The 17949-nt window shown below is 41.2% G+C and overlaps 1 protein-coding gene across 1 annotated transcript in view; it reads left to right on the top strand.

Annotated features, from left to right (window-relative positions):
• Window positions 1-17542, top strand: part of EIF2AK3 (eukaryotic translation initiation factor 2 alpha kinase 3) — a 70998-nt gene extending 53456 nt beyond the window's left edge. The window contains exons 12-17 of the mRNA XM_084626176.1: window positions 4196-4345; window positions 5151-5928; window positions 11548-11715; window positions 12568-12669; window positions 15161-15223; window positions 16403-17542. Of these exons, the coding sequence (XP_084482302.1) occupies window positions 4196-4345; window positions 5151-5928; window positions 11548-11715; window positions 12568-12669; window positions 15161-15223; window positions 16403-16579 (1438 nt within the window). The 3' untranslated portion in view covers window positions 16580-17542. The remainder of the gene's footprint in view (window positions 1-4195; window positions 4346-5150; window positions 5929-11547; window positions 11716-12567; window positions 12670-15160; window positions 15224-16402) is intronic.
• The last annotated feature ends 407 nt before the right edge of the window (window positions 17543-17949 follow it).

Genomic DNA, 17949 nt, shown 5'->3' with positions numbered 1-17949 from the left:
TATAATTTTGAGGTTTTCCTGGTGTCAGATGGTTGACAGACTTAACCACAGCAGAGTGGTGACACCTTTAAACAGCTTGTGTGAAGTACTGTCAGGGCATCATTTGCAATGGGATGCTCAGAAAGATGCCAGTGCTGAGTAGGAATTCTCTTAAGTTCCATGAGGAATGGAAACTGGACCTCTTATTATTTGCAGCACTATTAATTTGCTTTTCCCCCTCCACTCCTACCTCTTTTGCTTCACCTTTTCCTTCTCTTTTCTTCCCTCACTCTCCCACTTTGTTCTATCCAACCTTTCCATTTTCTAGTTCCACAACCCTTGCCTTTCTTTCAGCCTTAGATGGTCAAGCCAAGCTTCTGAATTGCCTTACACAGAGCTTGCAGCACTTCCTTTTAGTGTGAGATGAGAGACTCTGCTTCTGGAAATCTCGAATTAGGGCTTATGTCTACACTACAAACTGTGGTCGATGCAACTTATGTTGGTGTACAGCTGCCAAAGTTTGTATGCCACTCGGGCGCATGCATACTTGGCTGCTCGCAGTGGTGCTGCTCATGCTCACCAGGAGTGCTTGTGTCGATGTAACGTGCTATGCATCACGGGTAGGTATTCCCATGTGCCATGCTCCGCCATCTGGCGCAATGCCTTTTGAGACATTTTTGCACTATTTTGTGAGATAGTAATGATTCACCCAGGGATCTCTGGAGGAAACAATCAAGTTCTCAGCATGCAGCTTTCTGCATCCCATAATGTCATCCTTATTATTTTCATGCCTTCTAAAAAAAAATATTCCATGAACCCCTGCAGCACTGTTTGGGGTCTGTAATCTCTGACAGAAGCCTGAAGCCTGCAGAGCTCTGTATTATTCTCTTAAAACTTTCAAATACAGTAGACACGATTCTCCTGTATTTGCACATCCTTAGGAAGTTTTGCAACAATGGGGGATGTGAAGATTTCTTCAAGGATGATTTGCCAAGGGAAATAGTGAAAAACAATTCAAGGTTGTTGATGGAGTTCATGGAGCAGCTGCAGACGTTGAAGTTCCACTTCTGGGCCTGAGAAACAAGCACAGACTTAAGGGATTGCATCAAAATCCAGGGTTAGCACAATGAGCAGTGGCTGCAAAACCTTTAGATGCAAAAGGCCACATTCCTGGATCTGTGTGCTGAGTAGGCCTCCACCCTTGAGAACACAGACACCAGAATGAGAGCTGCACTGACCATGGAGAAGCAGGTGGCAATCACACTCTGAACACTTGCAATACTGGATTGCTACCAGTCAGTGCTACCATCTTGGAGTTGGGAAAACTCACAATGAGTGGGGTTGTTATGCAAGTGTGCAGGGTCATTAATTGTCTCCTACTGCGCATCACTGTGACTCTGAGCAATGTGTATGAATTTGCAGCAGTGGGGTTCCCAAACTGTGGTGGGGCGATAGCACATATATCCCTAGTTGGGCACCAGCCAACCTTCCCCCAGTGTACATCAACACAAAGGGTTGCTTTTCTGTGGTGGTTCTGTGGTTTTCTGTTGGTGGATCACAAGGGATGCTTCACCAATATCAGTGTGGGCTGGCTGGGGTGGGTGCTTGACGCTCGCGTCTTTAAGACCTTTGGAGATTTTGAAGTGCCAGTAGTGATCCTGGAGGACTCAACCAACACCTTGCTCACCCGGCTCGAGAAGCCATACGCTGGCCAGCTCACCAGCACCAAGGAAAGATTTAACAACTGGCTCAGCAGGTATAGAATCACTCAGTATGCTTTTTGGTAGATGGAAGAGACGCTGGCAGTGTTTACTTGCTAATTTGGGTCTCAATGAGAAAAATATTCCGCTGGTTATGATTTTATAGCTGCCTGCTGTGTCCTGCATAATATTTGTGAGGAAAAGGGCGGAAAACTGTTTCCAAGATGGAGGGTTGAGATGGAGTATCTGTGCACTGACTTTGAGCAGCCAGACGAAAGGCCACTAAAAGAACCCGACTGGAACTGTGCACTTGAGGGAGGCTTTGAAAGAGCACTTTAATGGTCAGACACAGTTGTATTCTCTGCTGGGACCTTTGGGTGCTGCTAAGAATTACATAGTGCTTTCTGTACGTTTATAAATATGGGTGTTTTCCTGAACCTATGAATTAGAGACATCCCTGTGTACATAAACCGTGCTCTGCCTGGCCTCCCCACCCCTGCCTAACCCAACGGGGGAATGAAAAGCGGGTGCCAACTCCAACTCTTTGTTGTACCTCTACCTCTTCTCATACGAGTAAAACCAATGACAAGTCGATGTCTGTGTCTTAACTTGGGGAAGGGCCAGGTACTATCTTTAATTTAAACGTTATAAGGAAAAACGCATGCACATATTTACCTGTGTTCTCTTCCCCATTGTCATGCTCATCTGCACTTGCCTAATGGGACTGGTTAGACTGTGGTGGAGTCTCAAATAGGTCCTGGCTCGTGGCATAGCTGGAGCCCCCTGTCCAGTCTCTCCCCACCCCTGCCTTCTTCCTCCTTACTTTTCATGGCCAGGGTATCTGTCTCGGGTTCCTCTGAGGTATCCGTGGTGGTCTGCAAGATGAGGATTCTGACAAGTATGGCATGCAGCTCACTGTAAAAATGGCAGGTCTGCAGCTCAACACACATTGATCGTTGTACTCCCTGGCTTTGTAGGACGCCTGGCATGGTCCTTTGCTTTCCTGCAGCACTGCTGCTGATCCCTGTTTAAGCCTTTGGCTGCATCCCCTGTGGAAGCTTTTGGTAGATACAGCCTCTTCTCCGCACAGGCTCAGGAGATCCTGTACATCTTGTTACTCCAGTCAGGAGCACGTCTATTGTGTGTAGTTGGCATGGTTGGTTGGACAGTTGCACACAACAAGGGAGAGCTTCAGAGCGTGCTTCCTGAAGTGAGCTATCAGAAAAGTCATTTCAAATATATGTGGGGAGTTTTAAAGGGGGCTTCTGGTATCCGATCCCTGGGCAGTCACGTTTACCATTGTGATCTTAGCAGTTGCTCTTTCAGGGCATTATGGGACAGCAACTGGAGAACTGTTAGGCTCAACACAGGCCACGCAGTGTCTACACTTGCACTGTGTCGACCTAGGCCGGTTGGCCATGACTCCATGCCATTCGGGGAAGTGGTATTACTGCACCTACTGTAACAGGTCACTTACATTGGTAGGAGACCAACTTGAAAGTAAGATGCATGCTCAAATAAGTCAATTTACATCAGTCTAACATTGTAGTCTATACCAGGCCTAGAACAGAAGCAGCCCTGCTGGAAGGGAGAGGGGGCTAAGCAATTAAATCTGTTTTCTTCATAAATATGTTAACCTACAAGTGAAAATAACTCACTTAAGGTTTTGTTCAGAAAATTGTGCAAGTACTGTATCTGAATTTTACCCTGTCCTACAGCTTGCTGTTGAATGAAACAATTGTGATTTGACTTCAGTTAGTTAGTCTTCTAAAAAGATTTTGCACTTGGCCCAGTAACTAGAACTCTGGTCAGGGAATCATAGGCCTGAGTTCTATTCCCTGTTTGCTGTGTTTTCCCCATCGGTAAAACCTGGATAAACTTTACTCTCGTGTAAAGCTCTTTTCGTGAATGATGCTCTATAAATGCTACTTAAAGTATTATGCATCATAACTAATTTTCTAGATTCTTTACTGTAATTAAAGGTTGTATTTTTCTGCTGTTCCTGTGGGAGTTAAGTGGGGCAATGACTCTAAACACAAACACTTCTATATGTTACAGTTTAAAGTCCTTGGTGCTGGAGTAGTTTGACATAAAATGAATTTAATTTTAACCCTGCAAAACCTTAATTTCCTTTGTTTAGTTTTTGCTTTTGTGTATCTAAGGGTCCTCTGCATACCTGAGGCATATTCCTTCTAACCCTTTCCCCACCTCTAGAGAATGCTTGAGACTAGAATGAGATGAAAAGTCTCTCCTTTTATGTTGCTCCTCCTTAGTTGAAAAAGAGATCTCTGAGTGGGTGTGCTCATAACTACTGAACTTCCGGTATCCGTAGCACTCTTAACTGCAGGGAGAGAGGCTGAGGAATTTAAGATGGATCTTCCTCAGATCTGTGCAGAATAATACCAATAGACCAACTCATACTAGTCTAGCTTTGGATAAATTTCAGTGCTTAAATCCTCTTCAGAAATGCCTGAGTAAGACTATTGCTTTATGTGATATTTTTTGTTTAATCCTAGGGAATTGGCTCGTGAAAAGGTGATGCGTGAAGTTAAAGCATTAGCTAAACTTGAGCACCCAGGTATTGTTCGATATTTCAATGCATGGCTGGAAGCACCACCTGAGAGATGGCAGGAAAAAATGGATGAACTGTGGATAAAAGACGAAAGGTAATATACCATTTCTGAATCTTTTGAAAGCGATACTGTGTTTAGTGATGGGATGGGAAGGCTGATGATCTATTCAAGAAATATACAGAGACCAGCCAGTATAGACAAGGTTATAAACTTTTAAACTAAAGTTGATGGACTTAATTAGCAATGTACAAATATGTTACGTCTCGTTTAAAATGTTTTTCTTAGTCTGTGTCCTATAGCCTTTTAATCAAATTCTGTTTTGTGCCTATGGGAGATCCTAAAGCACTTTGCTTGACTTTTGCACTTGGGCCTTTTTGTGATTAGAAGTTTCTTCTTTTGCTACAATGTAATTTTAAACTTTACAACCATGGCTTCAGTTTCCAAACTGCATACAAAAGCATCTTTTAATCACCATTTCAACGGGTATTCTACCAGTTTAACCCCTTCTGTGTTACAATAAAAGCATAATTACGCACAATGAACACTGCCTGCTAAACTTTTCTGTTTACTGCCTGCTAAACTTTTCTGTTTCATTATATGACCTCTGTATTTTGATTTAGTGAGTTTCAGGATTTTTGATTGATAGGGACTTCATAGTGTATTACGAGTATAGAGGGAAAAACAATGCTTTCAGTAAGAAATATAAATAATGAAGGATCCTGATTGTTAATAACTCTGCTTGTGTTTTCTAATTTATTACTATGACATGCTTTACTTTCCACTAGCAAAGCTAATAGAGATCTTACTAGATCCCCTTAAATGATCCGTATTATCTGCAGACAATGCATTTAGGATTAAACCCAATTCTGTAGTATTAATCTGACTTTCCTTTTTTTAGTACTGACTGGCCACTCAGTTCTCCCAGTCCGATGGAAGTTCCATCATTCAAAATTAGAACAGACCCATTCTCTACAAAGGAGCACATTGAAGTTATTGCTACATCACCACAGAACGTTAAGTCTTTCTCTGTGGGGATAGCTTGTGGCCAGTCCGATTCATCAGAGAGCCAACTTTCTCCAGTGGAGTTCTCTGCCACTGACAACCGGGACTTGAACCAGTCAGCAGATCTGATGTTAAACCTGCAGGACAGTGTCCTTACAGACTGTGATATAGAGGACAGTACTGTTGATGAGACTGATCCAGGCCACTCCCTTGAACTTTGTCCTCCAGCTGTGCCTGGTGTACGGCTGAGGGAGAGGACCTCTTCCTCCATTGTATTTGAGGATTCTGGCTGCGATAACACTTCCAGTAAGGAAGGTAACAGAAGTGATGCTTCACATGACTACTGCCATTGTGAGGAAAAAGCAACAAGTGCAAAAGGATTTGAGAATAGGAAATCTCCTTCAGGAAGCTCTCTGTCTGTTTCTCCACCAAGACCAACAAGTTTAAGTCTGGACCTTTCTAAAAATACTGCAGAAAAAGTCAAACCCACCTCGCCAAAAGTATACCTCTATATCCAGATGCAGCTGTGCAGGAAGGAAAACCTCAAAGACTGGATGAACAGAAGATGCACAATAGAGGAGAGGGAAAGAGCAGAGTGTCTGCAGATATTCCTGCAGATAGCTGAGGCAGTTCAGTTTCTTCATGGTAAAGGACTAATGCATAGGGACCTCAAGGTTTGTACTGGTAAAGGAACACTATCCAGATCTTACGCCTTTGACTATCCAGCATGATCTAGTGAACAGTGTGCATCACTAGAAGCCTGGAGCTCCTGAATTGTAAACCTAGTTGTCTCTAACTCACTGTGTGTCCTTGGGCAGGTGTCCTTTCTCTCTCCCCTTCTGTGGCCTTGTCTTTGCTGCAATGTTAGCACAAGTTATGTGCCTTCCAGTTACCTCCTCTTGACTTAACCTGGCCCAAGTGAGAACAGTCACACCACAAAACAATGCGTGGGTAGCACAGAGTGTATTAGCAGCATGGAGTAGCTGAGTGCCCACTGCATTATTAGCTTGAGCTTCAGCACCTCTTGAGCTTCAACCCACACCCCCAGATGGGCCAATTAGCTCAAGTTTAAAGCACCGCTTTAATCTAGCTTGAGTTTTTGTGTGTGTATGGGATACAGTTAGGGGTAGCGTGTGAGTTATACCTCAAACTAAGGCTTCAGTAAAGCCAAGCCCTGTGGTTTTTTTTTTTCCCCATTGAGGTAGTAGATAGTATCTCCTACCTCGACAGGGTGTTATGAGGGTTAGTTAATGTTTGTACAGTGCTTTGGAAATACACTTGTCCAGGTGCGGTAAATATTACCATTAATTATGGCTATGAAGATTTCCCAACTATAGGATTATTCCTACCAGGCACTGTTAAGCTGCATTCATTATGACATCCTTTAGTTCACTCTGTTTCCAGTGGAGTTACTTTATGGTAGCATGCACCTTAGGTAGTTGTTGAGCTAGAGTGCGTAGTTAGTTTCCATTTTGAAATCAGTTCTACAATTCAAAGTTAACCAGCTAATACTGGTATCTCTCTTCTTCCCTTTGCTAGGAACTCTGGTTATAGAAGGTAAAAAGTGCTGTAACTCCAGAATTGAAAATTAAACTACTCACAGTTGAATTCTTGGACCAATGCCAAAACCCCAGTACAACTGGTCTGAGGGTTGTAATGTCTTTTTAATGTTTGATATCTATTAAAACATCAGGACTAGAAGTGAATGCTGTTCACCATGGGGAAGCTGTTACAGTGTTTGCTTCTAGTTCTGATGGTTTGAGATACTGAGGTCTTAAATTAAAATAGCATCATTCTGATTGTCATTGTCATTTTCCCCCTTTACTTAAATTCGGACCTGACTTTAGTGGCTGCTAGCTCTAGAACTTCTAGCGTTAGAATCACTGTTGTACACCATCAGTAGTTACTGATGAATATCGAAACTTAGATACTATTTGTACTTCGCTGTCACTGCTTCTCCCAATGAATTCTGAGAAACTGAGTTCCATGCTGTTGCTGACATCAGAGGTAGTTCCTGTTTAGTTGAGGAGCTGTCATTGCCCAATTAATTGGAGTAAATATTGAACTTGGAAGAACAAAATAAAGTCCACATTTTTTCCCCACTTATGTGAAATGTTATAGCTCCTCAAACATGGAAACAGTAATTGTTTGACATTGACTGCAACACACAGTCAAACTGCTGGGGAAGGCAGCCATCACGGGTACAAAGAATTTTAAGGATTGTGCAACTACCAACATTTACAGAGTTCAAAATCAGTTACAACAGCAAAAATATGCCAGCGTTAGAACCAGCACAAATATTTTTGGGACCAGCAAACTTCTTTTACTATTGATTTTTAAACCAAGAATCAGAAATTTTAATCCCCGAGAAACGGAACAGAAGGATAATTTTCAGATACTTTAATTGTAAACCTATTGGTACCTTGCCCCACATGGGGGGGAAAAGTTATTAAAACACAATAGTGATAATACTACTATAGGTATCTTATAGCTTTCTTAGAGCCTTTCATTGGGCTCAGTGGCTTAAACTGGTTCTCCAATACAAGGGTACTGAGGTTCTTCTTTGAGTGCTTGCTCATGTCCATTCCATTGTAGGTGTGTGTGCTTGCCACGTGCACTGGTGCCGGAAGTTTTTCCCTCAGAGGTATCCATAGGGGATTGGCTCTGGTTCCCTCTGGAGTGACACGTGTATGACACGGTATAAGGGGCACTGCCGGCTCTCCCCACCCTCAGTTCCTTCTTGCCGGAAACTCCGACAGTGGGGAAGGAGGGCTGGTCATTGAATGGACATGAGCAACACATCTCAAAGAACACCAGTTACAGAATAGGTAACTGTCTTTCCTGTAGATCTTGAGTTAGAGCTCTGCTCTTCTAAACCAGCAGTTGTGAGTTAGAATCTTGCGGGGGCCTCCTAAAAGTTTTATAGACACTGGCAAGGAAGTGGATAAGATATTCTAAATCTCTCCCATTTCTAAATTCTTGCTTAGTATAAGCTGCATTTGGGGTATTCCCTTGAATTAACAACGTTCTTTATTCAATGTCCCAAAAAAGTGTCTAAAATATGTATCTTGCAGCTACGATATTTGGATGCTGTTTTACGAGGGAAGCTTATGAGTTTTCTTGGTAGAATCAACAAGTTAGTTTATTCACTTTTTTTTTCTGTGGTTCTTGAAACTTACTGGAACAAATCTTTACCGAATTCTGTGGTTTGTCTATATAATAAGAGGTTGTTCGTACCATTTTAGTAAGTAACCACACTTCATTAACTGTGTAGTTCCAGGATTGTTCATTATAAATACAGGTATTTAAGGCTCACACTGATCAGAGCTGGCCTCATTTCAAGTTAAAAGGAATTTATGCTATTCCCTCAACCAGTGAGAGATGTCACACTTCGATTTCATTGGAAGGGAATGAGCCACGTGAACATAAAACTGTCGTTTTCATTATAATGCCAGAATGAGCTTGAAAAGCATCATAATCCCAGAATGACACCACAAGACAAAAGGTCTCACTGGATGGGAAACCTTGCAGGCAGAGTTCCCTAACCAGGCAGCAGTTTTCCAGAAAGGCAGTTTGCTCCATTGCTGACATGAAAAAATCATACTACTGAGAACTTCTTTATCTTGTTCAAAGAATGTTCTAGAAAAGTTTTCTGAGAGTCTGAGTGATTGCCACATCCCTCTAAAGTTTCCCTTTGACCTGTTACCTTACATCAGAGAGTATACTGCTTGATCTTTTCCTCTCAGGAAGTCATTCTTCCTTGTTTACTCATTGGCTTGTTTTTGCTGCCATTTGCAATGTTTGAAAGTTCCAGATCTCCTTGATTGCTTGAAGCTATAGGCTAGGCTAGGTAAAGGGAGAGAGGATTGGGGGGAAAAAAAAATCTGTTCTTAAGGATCCAATTCCCCTTCTTCTTAGAATCCCTCCCTCTCCCTATCCATAACACTTCCTTCCTTTTCATTGTCTTGGAGGAGGAAGTGTAATCTTGTCTTCAACTTCCTGCATGTCAGTAAACTGGAGACAACCTGAGGCTATGGTATCTAAATCACTAGTGGAGGAATCTGTACGCAGAAGACTAGTTCCATACTACAGTCTGAAATACATATTTTGATAACTCACCTACAGGAAGAGAAGGTTGGGGAAGGGAGAGTTTTTATTCATTTTAGTTGGGAGGTGTTCATACACGGGTGATGAGGGCCATATAAATACCTTTATAGATAATTTGAGGATGTTCTGCATTTACAAGGTGGTAATTATCCTGCACTAAAACTCTCAAGGCCAAGGTATTCGTTTTAGGAAATTATTGTAAGAAACAAACCCTGAAGCTGAGTTCACCAGCTCCGGGAGTGATTATTACTGAATTAACAAGGCACTCCCTGTCTGTAGATTTATACCATGTTCATCTCAGAGCTATCTACGCTTTTGACGCACAAGTCAACAGACTTTTTTTTTGCTCACTCATCCCAGTCCCCCACACCATGGGCAGGTGGCAATGGTGGAAAAGCCAAGGTAGTGAGGTGTGCTTTGGAGATGATGGTGGTCAGGTTTGTAACCATTGTTTACTCTTGTGGAAAAGCATTCCACAGCGCCAGCTCTGCCAAGGAAGTTTTGTTCCCTGCTCCACAGTTAACGGACAATCAACGTGTCCTGTGTCCTCTCAGCCGTGCACTTCCCTGTACTCTGGTGATGAATTCTGAGGGGAGTAGACTTCCTCAACTCCCTCTAGCCATCTCTTCACCTAGCCCCATTCCTAATGTCTCATCCATCCCTGCTTCTTCTGGCCCCTTCTTAAAGTCCACCCTTTCTCCACTAAAATAACTCCTTTCATGTGTTTAATATCTGGAGTAGTGGGAGGGTAGGCAGCCATGTGTGTTGTGGGCATGTCAGTAAGAAGTTCTGAGGGCACTGACCAAACAGAATAGAGACTCGCAGCACATTATTTAGAAATAACCATTGTTATATAGATGATCTTCTCTGTGTGCAGCACTATGTATATAGACACACACCATAAAGGTCGTTATGGGTCAGAAGCTGTAAGGCATTCCTGAGCTGCTCTTTGTGAGATCATTCCATTTCTATATAATTCAGAAGTAGCTATTGCTAGTGATTTGTGTTTTCTGGCAGTTAGTAAGCTGGGTCTGAGGCAAAGCTGAGACTAGTTCATTACTACATTCATAAACCATAAAAATATTAGATTTTAAATCAGGAATTATCTTTTTGTTCCATTGTGGATATACTTGTCTGGCTTTCCAGCAGTTAAATCAGCATAATATCTGTAGGAAAGCAGGACTTAATTCTCAGCTTTCCATTATGTTTGTAATGTTGTAATTAAGAGTGTTGTTGCAGTTTGGGTCAAAACTACTCAGAAGGGAGTGTGGTCTACAGGTCAGATCAGGGGACTGGGAGTCAGCACTACAGATGTCCATTCCTGATCCAGCCACTGATTTGTGACTTAATTCCCAGCCCAGCCAGGTGATCAAAGGGGAATCAGGAACCTCTCTGTGACTCAGGCTATGTCTACACTGCATACCAATGTAGACAGTGTTTAGGGTATGTCAAGCTACATGCTGCTGTGAAAAGCAGGCTGTATCCACACTGTGGCATGTAGCTACATGTCAGTGAAAGGCTCTGGCAGGGAGGAGGCAGCAGGGAAAGTCTGGCAGTTCCCTGCTGCCTTCCTCCTGCAAGAGCCTTTTCTCCACTTCCAGAGTATTTCCCTGTGGCGGGGAAAGGCTCCAGCAGCAGGGAGGCAGCAGGAGACTGCACTGCTAAAGAGAGCAATATAGACAGGAAGACACTGCTTGGGCGAGTAGAGACCGTATTTGATATATACCCAGGTACTACCCACAGACTTCAGGCGTGTCTTTACTCGTCTAAGCAGTGCTTCACGGTCTACACTGCTATTTACACCCCTACTGGGGGCATCCTGTATAGGCATACTACATGCTGCTGAAAGAAGTGTGCCATGTAGATGCACCTTTAGTTGCCCCCACTCTTACTCCAGGAGTGTTTCCCTCAGAGATGTTGACAATAGGTATTTGTAAAGTGTGTTCAGCCCTCTACAGGGAGGCAGTAGCAAACCACTGTCAGTTAAAGGGTTTTAAAGAAAGTGAGACTTCAGTTAATATTGAATGCTCTATGCCAGAGTAACTGGGATTCTCAGTTAAGTAAATCTATATTTTGCAGTTCACCTTTAATATAGTCTGCCTGAATGAATTGCTGTAGATAGAGAGGTAAAGGCTTTTGTTTCATGTTTGTAATTCTTTTTATCTCTCATCTGATTGGTTTTCCAGCCTTCCAATATATTTTTCACAATGGATGACATAGTAAAGGTTGGGGACTTTGGCCTGGTAACTGCTATGGACCAAGATGAGGAGGAAGAATCTGTTCTTACTCCAATGCCAGCTTATGCCAGGCACACGGGACAAGTTGGGACCAAACTTTACATGAGCCCAGAACAGGTGAGGTTTTTCTCTTGCACGATGCAGTGTCATGAATGGATTTAATTCTCTTCTTGAAAAAAAGATGTGAAAAGATGTAATGTCTTTTTAAAGTTTATTTAATTTATTTCTGCGTACCAGACAAGTATTAAGTGATCAGGATCAACTTCATGCCATGATTGTGTATACTCCAATATTGGGGTTATCAAGAACTGGAGTTCAGCATCCACTTGTGTACATACATGCCTGTACACACATCTTTCCAGCACTGACTTATGTGAACCCACATGATGGAGTTCACACAAGCTTTTTTTTTTTTTTTTTTTTTAAGTCCAACTGCACATGCAGGGGTTGGTGCTGGAAAAGTGCACATGCAAAATTAGGTGAGTGCACGTGGAAGCCACGTTGAGGCCCCACTGAAAATCCAGCCTAGGAATTGAAGGAATAATGACCGTATTCCTGGTAATATATAGCAGATTCCAAGGGTGCAGGACCTTGATCTGTTTTTTAGCTTGGAGGATTGTAACTTGATGTGATCAGAGTTCTGTTCGGGTTCTTATGCTGTGCCCATCAAAGTAAAATTTCAGTATGAACTGAAATCTGATATTGTCATTTTCAGTGTTACTTTTAAAACATTACTTGTAAAACTTGTTCAGTTATGCTTCTAAGGAAAGGCCATTACTGTTCTCTATTCAGATAAAATCTGAATACTTGAATAGAGTGTCTGATGAATCACCCTCTTCAGCCCTGTACAGAACTGATTGTGTGTGTTGAACTAAACGGGGTTTTGTGTGTTCCATAGTGATTTCAGATGCACTGATCAGTACTATCAGAACACTGCAAGTAACATGAACCTGATTTTGCATTTTCCAGATTTATGGGAACACATATTCACACAAAGTGGATATCTTCTCTTTGGGACTGATTCTGTTTGAGCTGCTTTATCCCTTTAATACTCAGATGGAGCGGGTTAGGGTAGGTATGCTCTTGTGCAAAAATACTATTCTCAGTTCCACCATTTCTGTTTATAATGTACTGTATGAAAGTGGCTTATCACATATTTGTGTGAGGTTATTACGATACAGCAGTAAGACATGACAGAATTGGCTGCAGTGTGATAAAGAATTTTGTGTCAACCTCCAAGCAGAGTGACATGGAGCAGTATGCAGAACTTGTACAGTAGAGCAAATATGGGCAACTTAATTATGAGGCCATAATTTCTTCATCTCTACTGCCATCTAAGGGAAGCTATAGAACTAGAATTTACCAGAACCCAGAGATTACATTACAGCTTTTGAGTTGAAACCCAATTCTTGGATCCATTTTCTATGTCACCTTCTTCCTTTCACCCCGCCCGCTCTCTCTCCTTTCTTCTCCTCCCCTTCCTCCAAAACATCCAGGGAAGGTTTCTGCTGCTTTTCCCTGCTTTTGAAGTCCATCCAGTCAGAACAGACTTCCTGACCTTAAAGCAGCCTTGCCTACTTCTCCAGCAAATTGGGTGACTCTTGTTGTTCACGTTGCATTAGCCATGAATTGGGGAGGGGTTACTGTTTTTTCCTGCTACAGTCTGTTGTATCATAATTCCCACTTAACAGTGTCCTGTTTGGAAAATCTGATTTAGAAAAATGCATATTGCTCCTTGAGAATTCATTCACAGGAGAGGAATGAGGGCCAGGGAAGGAGTCTTGCCTGCCCTTGGTGAATAATGGTCTGTGTAGGAGAGGACATGTGGTTGTTTCCACCAAGGTTAGTTATTGACACAAATGGTAGATTTAAATTCTTTGTGAAGTGGACTGTTTTGACGTAGTTCAAATTTTGTATCACAGGCCTGCCACTGAACATAACTCTGACCTGAAAGTGTGCGTGTGTGTGTGTGTATCTTCCTACTGTATTTTCCACTGCATACATCTAATAAAAGTGGGTTTTAGCCCACGAAAGCTTATGCTCAAATAAATTTGTTAGCCTCTAAGGTGCCACAAGTACTCCTTTTCTTTTTGCTGATACGGACTAACACGGCTATCACTCTGAAACCTGTCTCCTATTGCAGTATGGCACTCCACTGGGTAAGGAGTCCTAATAGCTGTGGGGTTTTATAATCTATATGAACATGCCCCAAGGAGAGCCAGGGTAATTGCTTAACTTGAGTCACTTGTTGCCAAAACCATTTCTAATTCTGCTTTTCCAGAAACAGAAAATAGTAACGTTAAATTTACTGGTTTCAGAGTAACAGCCGTGTTAGTCTGTATTTGCAAAAAGAAAAGGAGGACTTGTGGCACCTTAGAGACTAACCAATTTATTTGAGCATAAGCTTTCGTGAGCTACACTCACTTCATCGGATTCATACTGTGGAAAGTGTAGAAGATCTTTTTATACACACAAGCATGAAAAAATACCTCCCCCCACCCCACTCTCCTGCTGGTAATAGCTTATCTAAAGTGATCACTCTCCTTACTTCTAAATTAGAACATCAAATGCTGATCTGTCTAGTCCTACAAAGAGAGCAGGATTCTTCAGATGACATCCTGCTTAATCCCCAGATTTCAGTGCCCTTTTCCCATGAAGCTGTTTTTCCTGGCCGTGGTAGAACGGCCATCACCACCCAGCGGTATGACTCGTCAGGGATTTAGACATCTCAGTTCCTGGATAATAATATTTGACTGACTTTAAGCTTCAGATTTTGTGTTCAAATTGCTGCAAATGGGGCCCATTTTTTTAACAAAGTCAAATTCAAAGCATCTCCTGTTTCTAAGGCATGCTCAAATGGGTCATGGGTTAGTACTGGAAATTAAGGCATATTAAATTCATTATTAGCTGCAGCAGCATAGTAATTTGTAACTATAGTTGACTGGGGAAAATATTTCCACTAGAGGGAGCCAACACGTTTGGTATGCTATGAGCATGGACTGTAACAGAGATAGGTTATGTTGCACAAAGGCAACTAAGTTTCTAATGAATTATAAAACTCGTAATCAATCTGTTCATTAGTCCCTAAGTATGAAGTAGTTTGAATATCCATTTGGCTTTCTAAGATCTGTAGCTGGTGATCTTAACCTTGATTGTCCTAGGTGTAATACAGACAATTCCAAGTGTCCCTAGCAGTACACTGTCCATAATACTGCTCTGTTGACAGTACTCGGCTGGACCAGAAAAGCATTACTATGGGGAAGCGGCTGGGTTTCTTAGCATTACAAACCCAGAACTCTTCTGTCACATCTCTGAGTGCAAACTCTGTCCCATGGGAAGCAGTGACTTGCATGTTTAAGTGCATAGTAATTCTAACCAATCACATAAGTCTTAATAAACACTACCGTTTTTCTCTTGTTCATCAGCTGTATTAAAAGTATTGTGCCGGACTGATTTGTTTGTGTAGTGCATTTTGTTAGTATTTGTAAGTTAGTATCTTAATTTTGAGAACAATAATTAAATGGGTAAGATGTTTAATGACCCCTTTTTAATAATGTTACAGACGTTAACTGAAGTACGAAGTTTGAAGTTTCCACCATTGTTTACTCAAAAATATGCACAGGAGGTAAATATATTTGATCTTAGTTCTATATTACAAAGTAACTGGAATGCCAAGTGGCAAAGACAAGAGAAGTAGTTTTAGCTGTTCTGTTTTTAAACCAAATTCCTATTTCAGGTACTTTACTGTGCCTCTGAAATAAGTAGTAGTAATTTTTAAATCACAGTGCTGTAACCTGTACACTGATACCTTTTGCCTCACATAGTCTAATTGCTATGAGTTGAAAATATCTGGTTTTGCTAATGTGGGAGCATGCACCTTACATAATCTCTTTTCCCATCCATCCCATCTTCCTGTTTTAAATCCATATTCATAATGCAGGAAACAGTCCTAGATAAGTGAAACTGGGGCTGCAGATGAATTCTCTCACACACCCTTGGGAACCAACTATAAGAGTTGAATCTCGTTAAGGGGAAAATTGTGTAAGAAAATATATATCATGGGGGCATGACATGCCATATTTTGGGTTGTCAAATCTGTCCCTCTAAAGTAGTAGGATAACTTCAGAGGAAGAGGGTCCTAATTTGAAAAAACCCTTCATGAGAAATTGAGTCTCTCTCAGTTCCAGTTTCTTTTCTGGCTGCTTCAGCCCTGTACTCAGACTAGATCAGCCTCCTTCTCCAGCTACCTCTTCAGCCTGACTTCTACAGGTGTGGTCTGCTGTGAGTACTGAGCTGAAGTGAGATTAAAGGTGCGTTATTTCTCTGAAGGTACAGTAAATACTTAGTTTTAACTATTTCAAATATGTATTTAATGTGTATCTACTTATATTATGCTTTGACACATTGAGTTTCCCTTTAAGACTAGCTATCAGTAGTTCCTTAAATCTAAGGATTGAGTGCATGCTTAAGGGAAACTTGGCCCAAGATTTGTAGAGTTTGTAAATGTGCAATTATTATTTTTCCCCTTTTGCTTTATTAAAAGATCTTGGGCCAGATTTGACTAGACAAGTGGGCCTTTAATCCTTTAGACATAAGGGTCAATCTGATGCCACTGTGAATCCAGATTTCAGGCCTTTTATATACTCCCAACCACTGTGCCAAAGGATTAATGAACAAATTGCTAGAAAAATATTTTGGGGTGTCATGCATCTAAAACTAAAGCTAGAACATTAAATACCAAAGCCATTTGAAAATAGTTTTGCTGTCTGAAATGTCACCTAGGACATCATTTGTTTTCTTCCAGTACACTATGGTAAAGCACATGCTCTCTCCAAGTCCCACTGAAAGACCAGAGGCAGAAGACATCATAGAAAACTCTTTATTTGAAGACTTAGAACTCCCAGCAAAATCACTGCTTAGGCAGAGGTCACGGACAATGAGTTCCTCTGGAATTAAGCATTCAAGACAACCAAGCAAATAATTGGGCATAATTATCCTGAGTACACTCAACACATCTCAAAGTGACTATTCAGCAGGCCGGACCTCTGGCACATAATGTTCTCTGAAACAGTTGTTCTTGATTTCTCACGTTACGCAGAAAACAGGTTGGATGGAGCTCCGTTAATCTTGTTCACTATTGTTAGATGACCCAATGCAAGCCAATAACTAAACTTTGCATTCCATTACTCTTTCTACCTTGACCCTCATAGGTTGATTGGTCCAGCACACTGCTTCCATTTTGTTTGAATACTGTAAATGTTAGCTGTCTGGGGAAACTGGAGAGATCTGTAATATGTAAATAGAATTAAAATACTGTATTTTTATAGAATAAATTAGTCTCTAAACCTGATGACTATATTCCCTGATCTCTCTCCTCTCTGGAGAAATGAAGGTGATCTCGAAACTTTGAAAAATCATGACTCCATTTTTTTCCCTGGTGGGTAAACTGGGAATCTGCACTATTTTTAAAGTAAAAGTATCACAGATGTACATATGGTCACTATTCATAGCCTGTCTTTAGAAGAACTGGTGGATTGTATTTCCACGCCATAGTAGATTTTAGGGGATGTGTTTTGTACTAACAAGCCTGTAGAGAGCAAAAGGAGGTTTTTGTCCCCCGCTCCCCTTCCCCAAAAAAGGTTATAGATACTGATATGAAGAGCCATAGTAAGAAATTAAGCATATATCAAAATCTTGAAATTCTGGAATTTTTAAACCTAATTAAGTCATAAGTATGTTATGTAATATTGTAGATTTGTACTTTTTTAAATCAACTGTAGGCATTTGTGTCATCTGCTAATTTAACTGCCTAATACGAAGCTTTTATTGTTCATTGTAAATATGTTCATTTTTATTTATAAAATGCAGAATCAATCCGTTTGGGTTGGTGGTGTACAGAATGCACTTACTACAGTTGTGGAGTGCATTAATTATTGTGACTTCTTTCAAGTCTAAATGATTTAATAAAGTTTTTTATTTAAAGCTTTATAGTTGCTTTTCTTTAAAAACAAAAACTATACACAATAAGCAACCCAGATGGCAGGTTTACATGGGCTGAAGGGGATAGAAAAGCCAGTTCTCCAACTTATTTTACTTTTGCGTCAAGTTCAGTTTTATTATTTGCACTGTGACAAGTTTGATTCTTACTAACTTACAAGACTGAGGTGGGACTTTCAGCTGTGCTAAAATGCTGGTTGATGGAGGGGCCACACCAAAAGGAGACAGATACTGAGACTTTCTCTTAGGAAAATTAACCTTTGTCCTGAAATTTCTGAAGACTGGTCTTAGTCTAGAGATGAGTGTATTGGGGAAGTTTGAAGAAAATAATTTTAATACTAAAAAATTTTGTGT

This window comes from Lepidochelys olivacea (assembly GCF_965140295.1).
Source record: "Lepidochelys olivacea isolate rLepOli2 genome assembly, chromosome: 4".
Classification (NCBI taxonomy): domain Eukaryota; kingdom Metazoa; phylum Chordata; order Testudines; family Cheloniidae; genus Lepidochelys; species Lepidochelys olivacea.
Note: the sequence above shows the minus strand (reverse complement) of the source record. Positions and strands in the feature narration are given on the sequence as shown.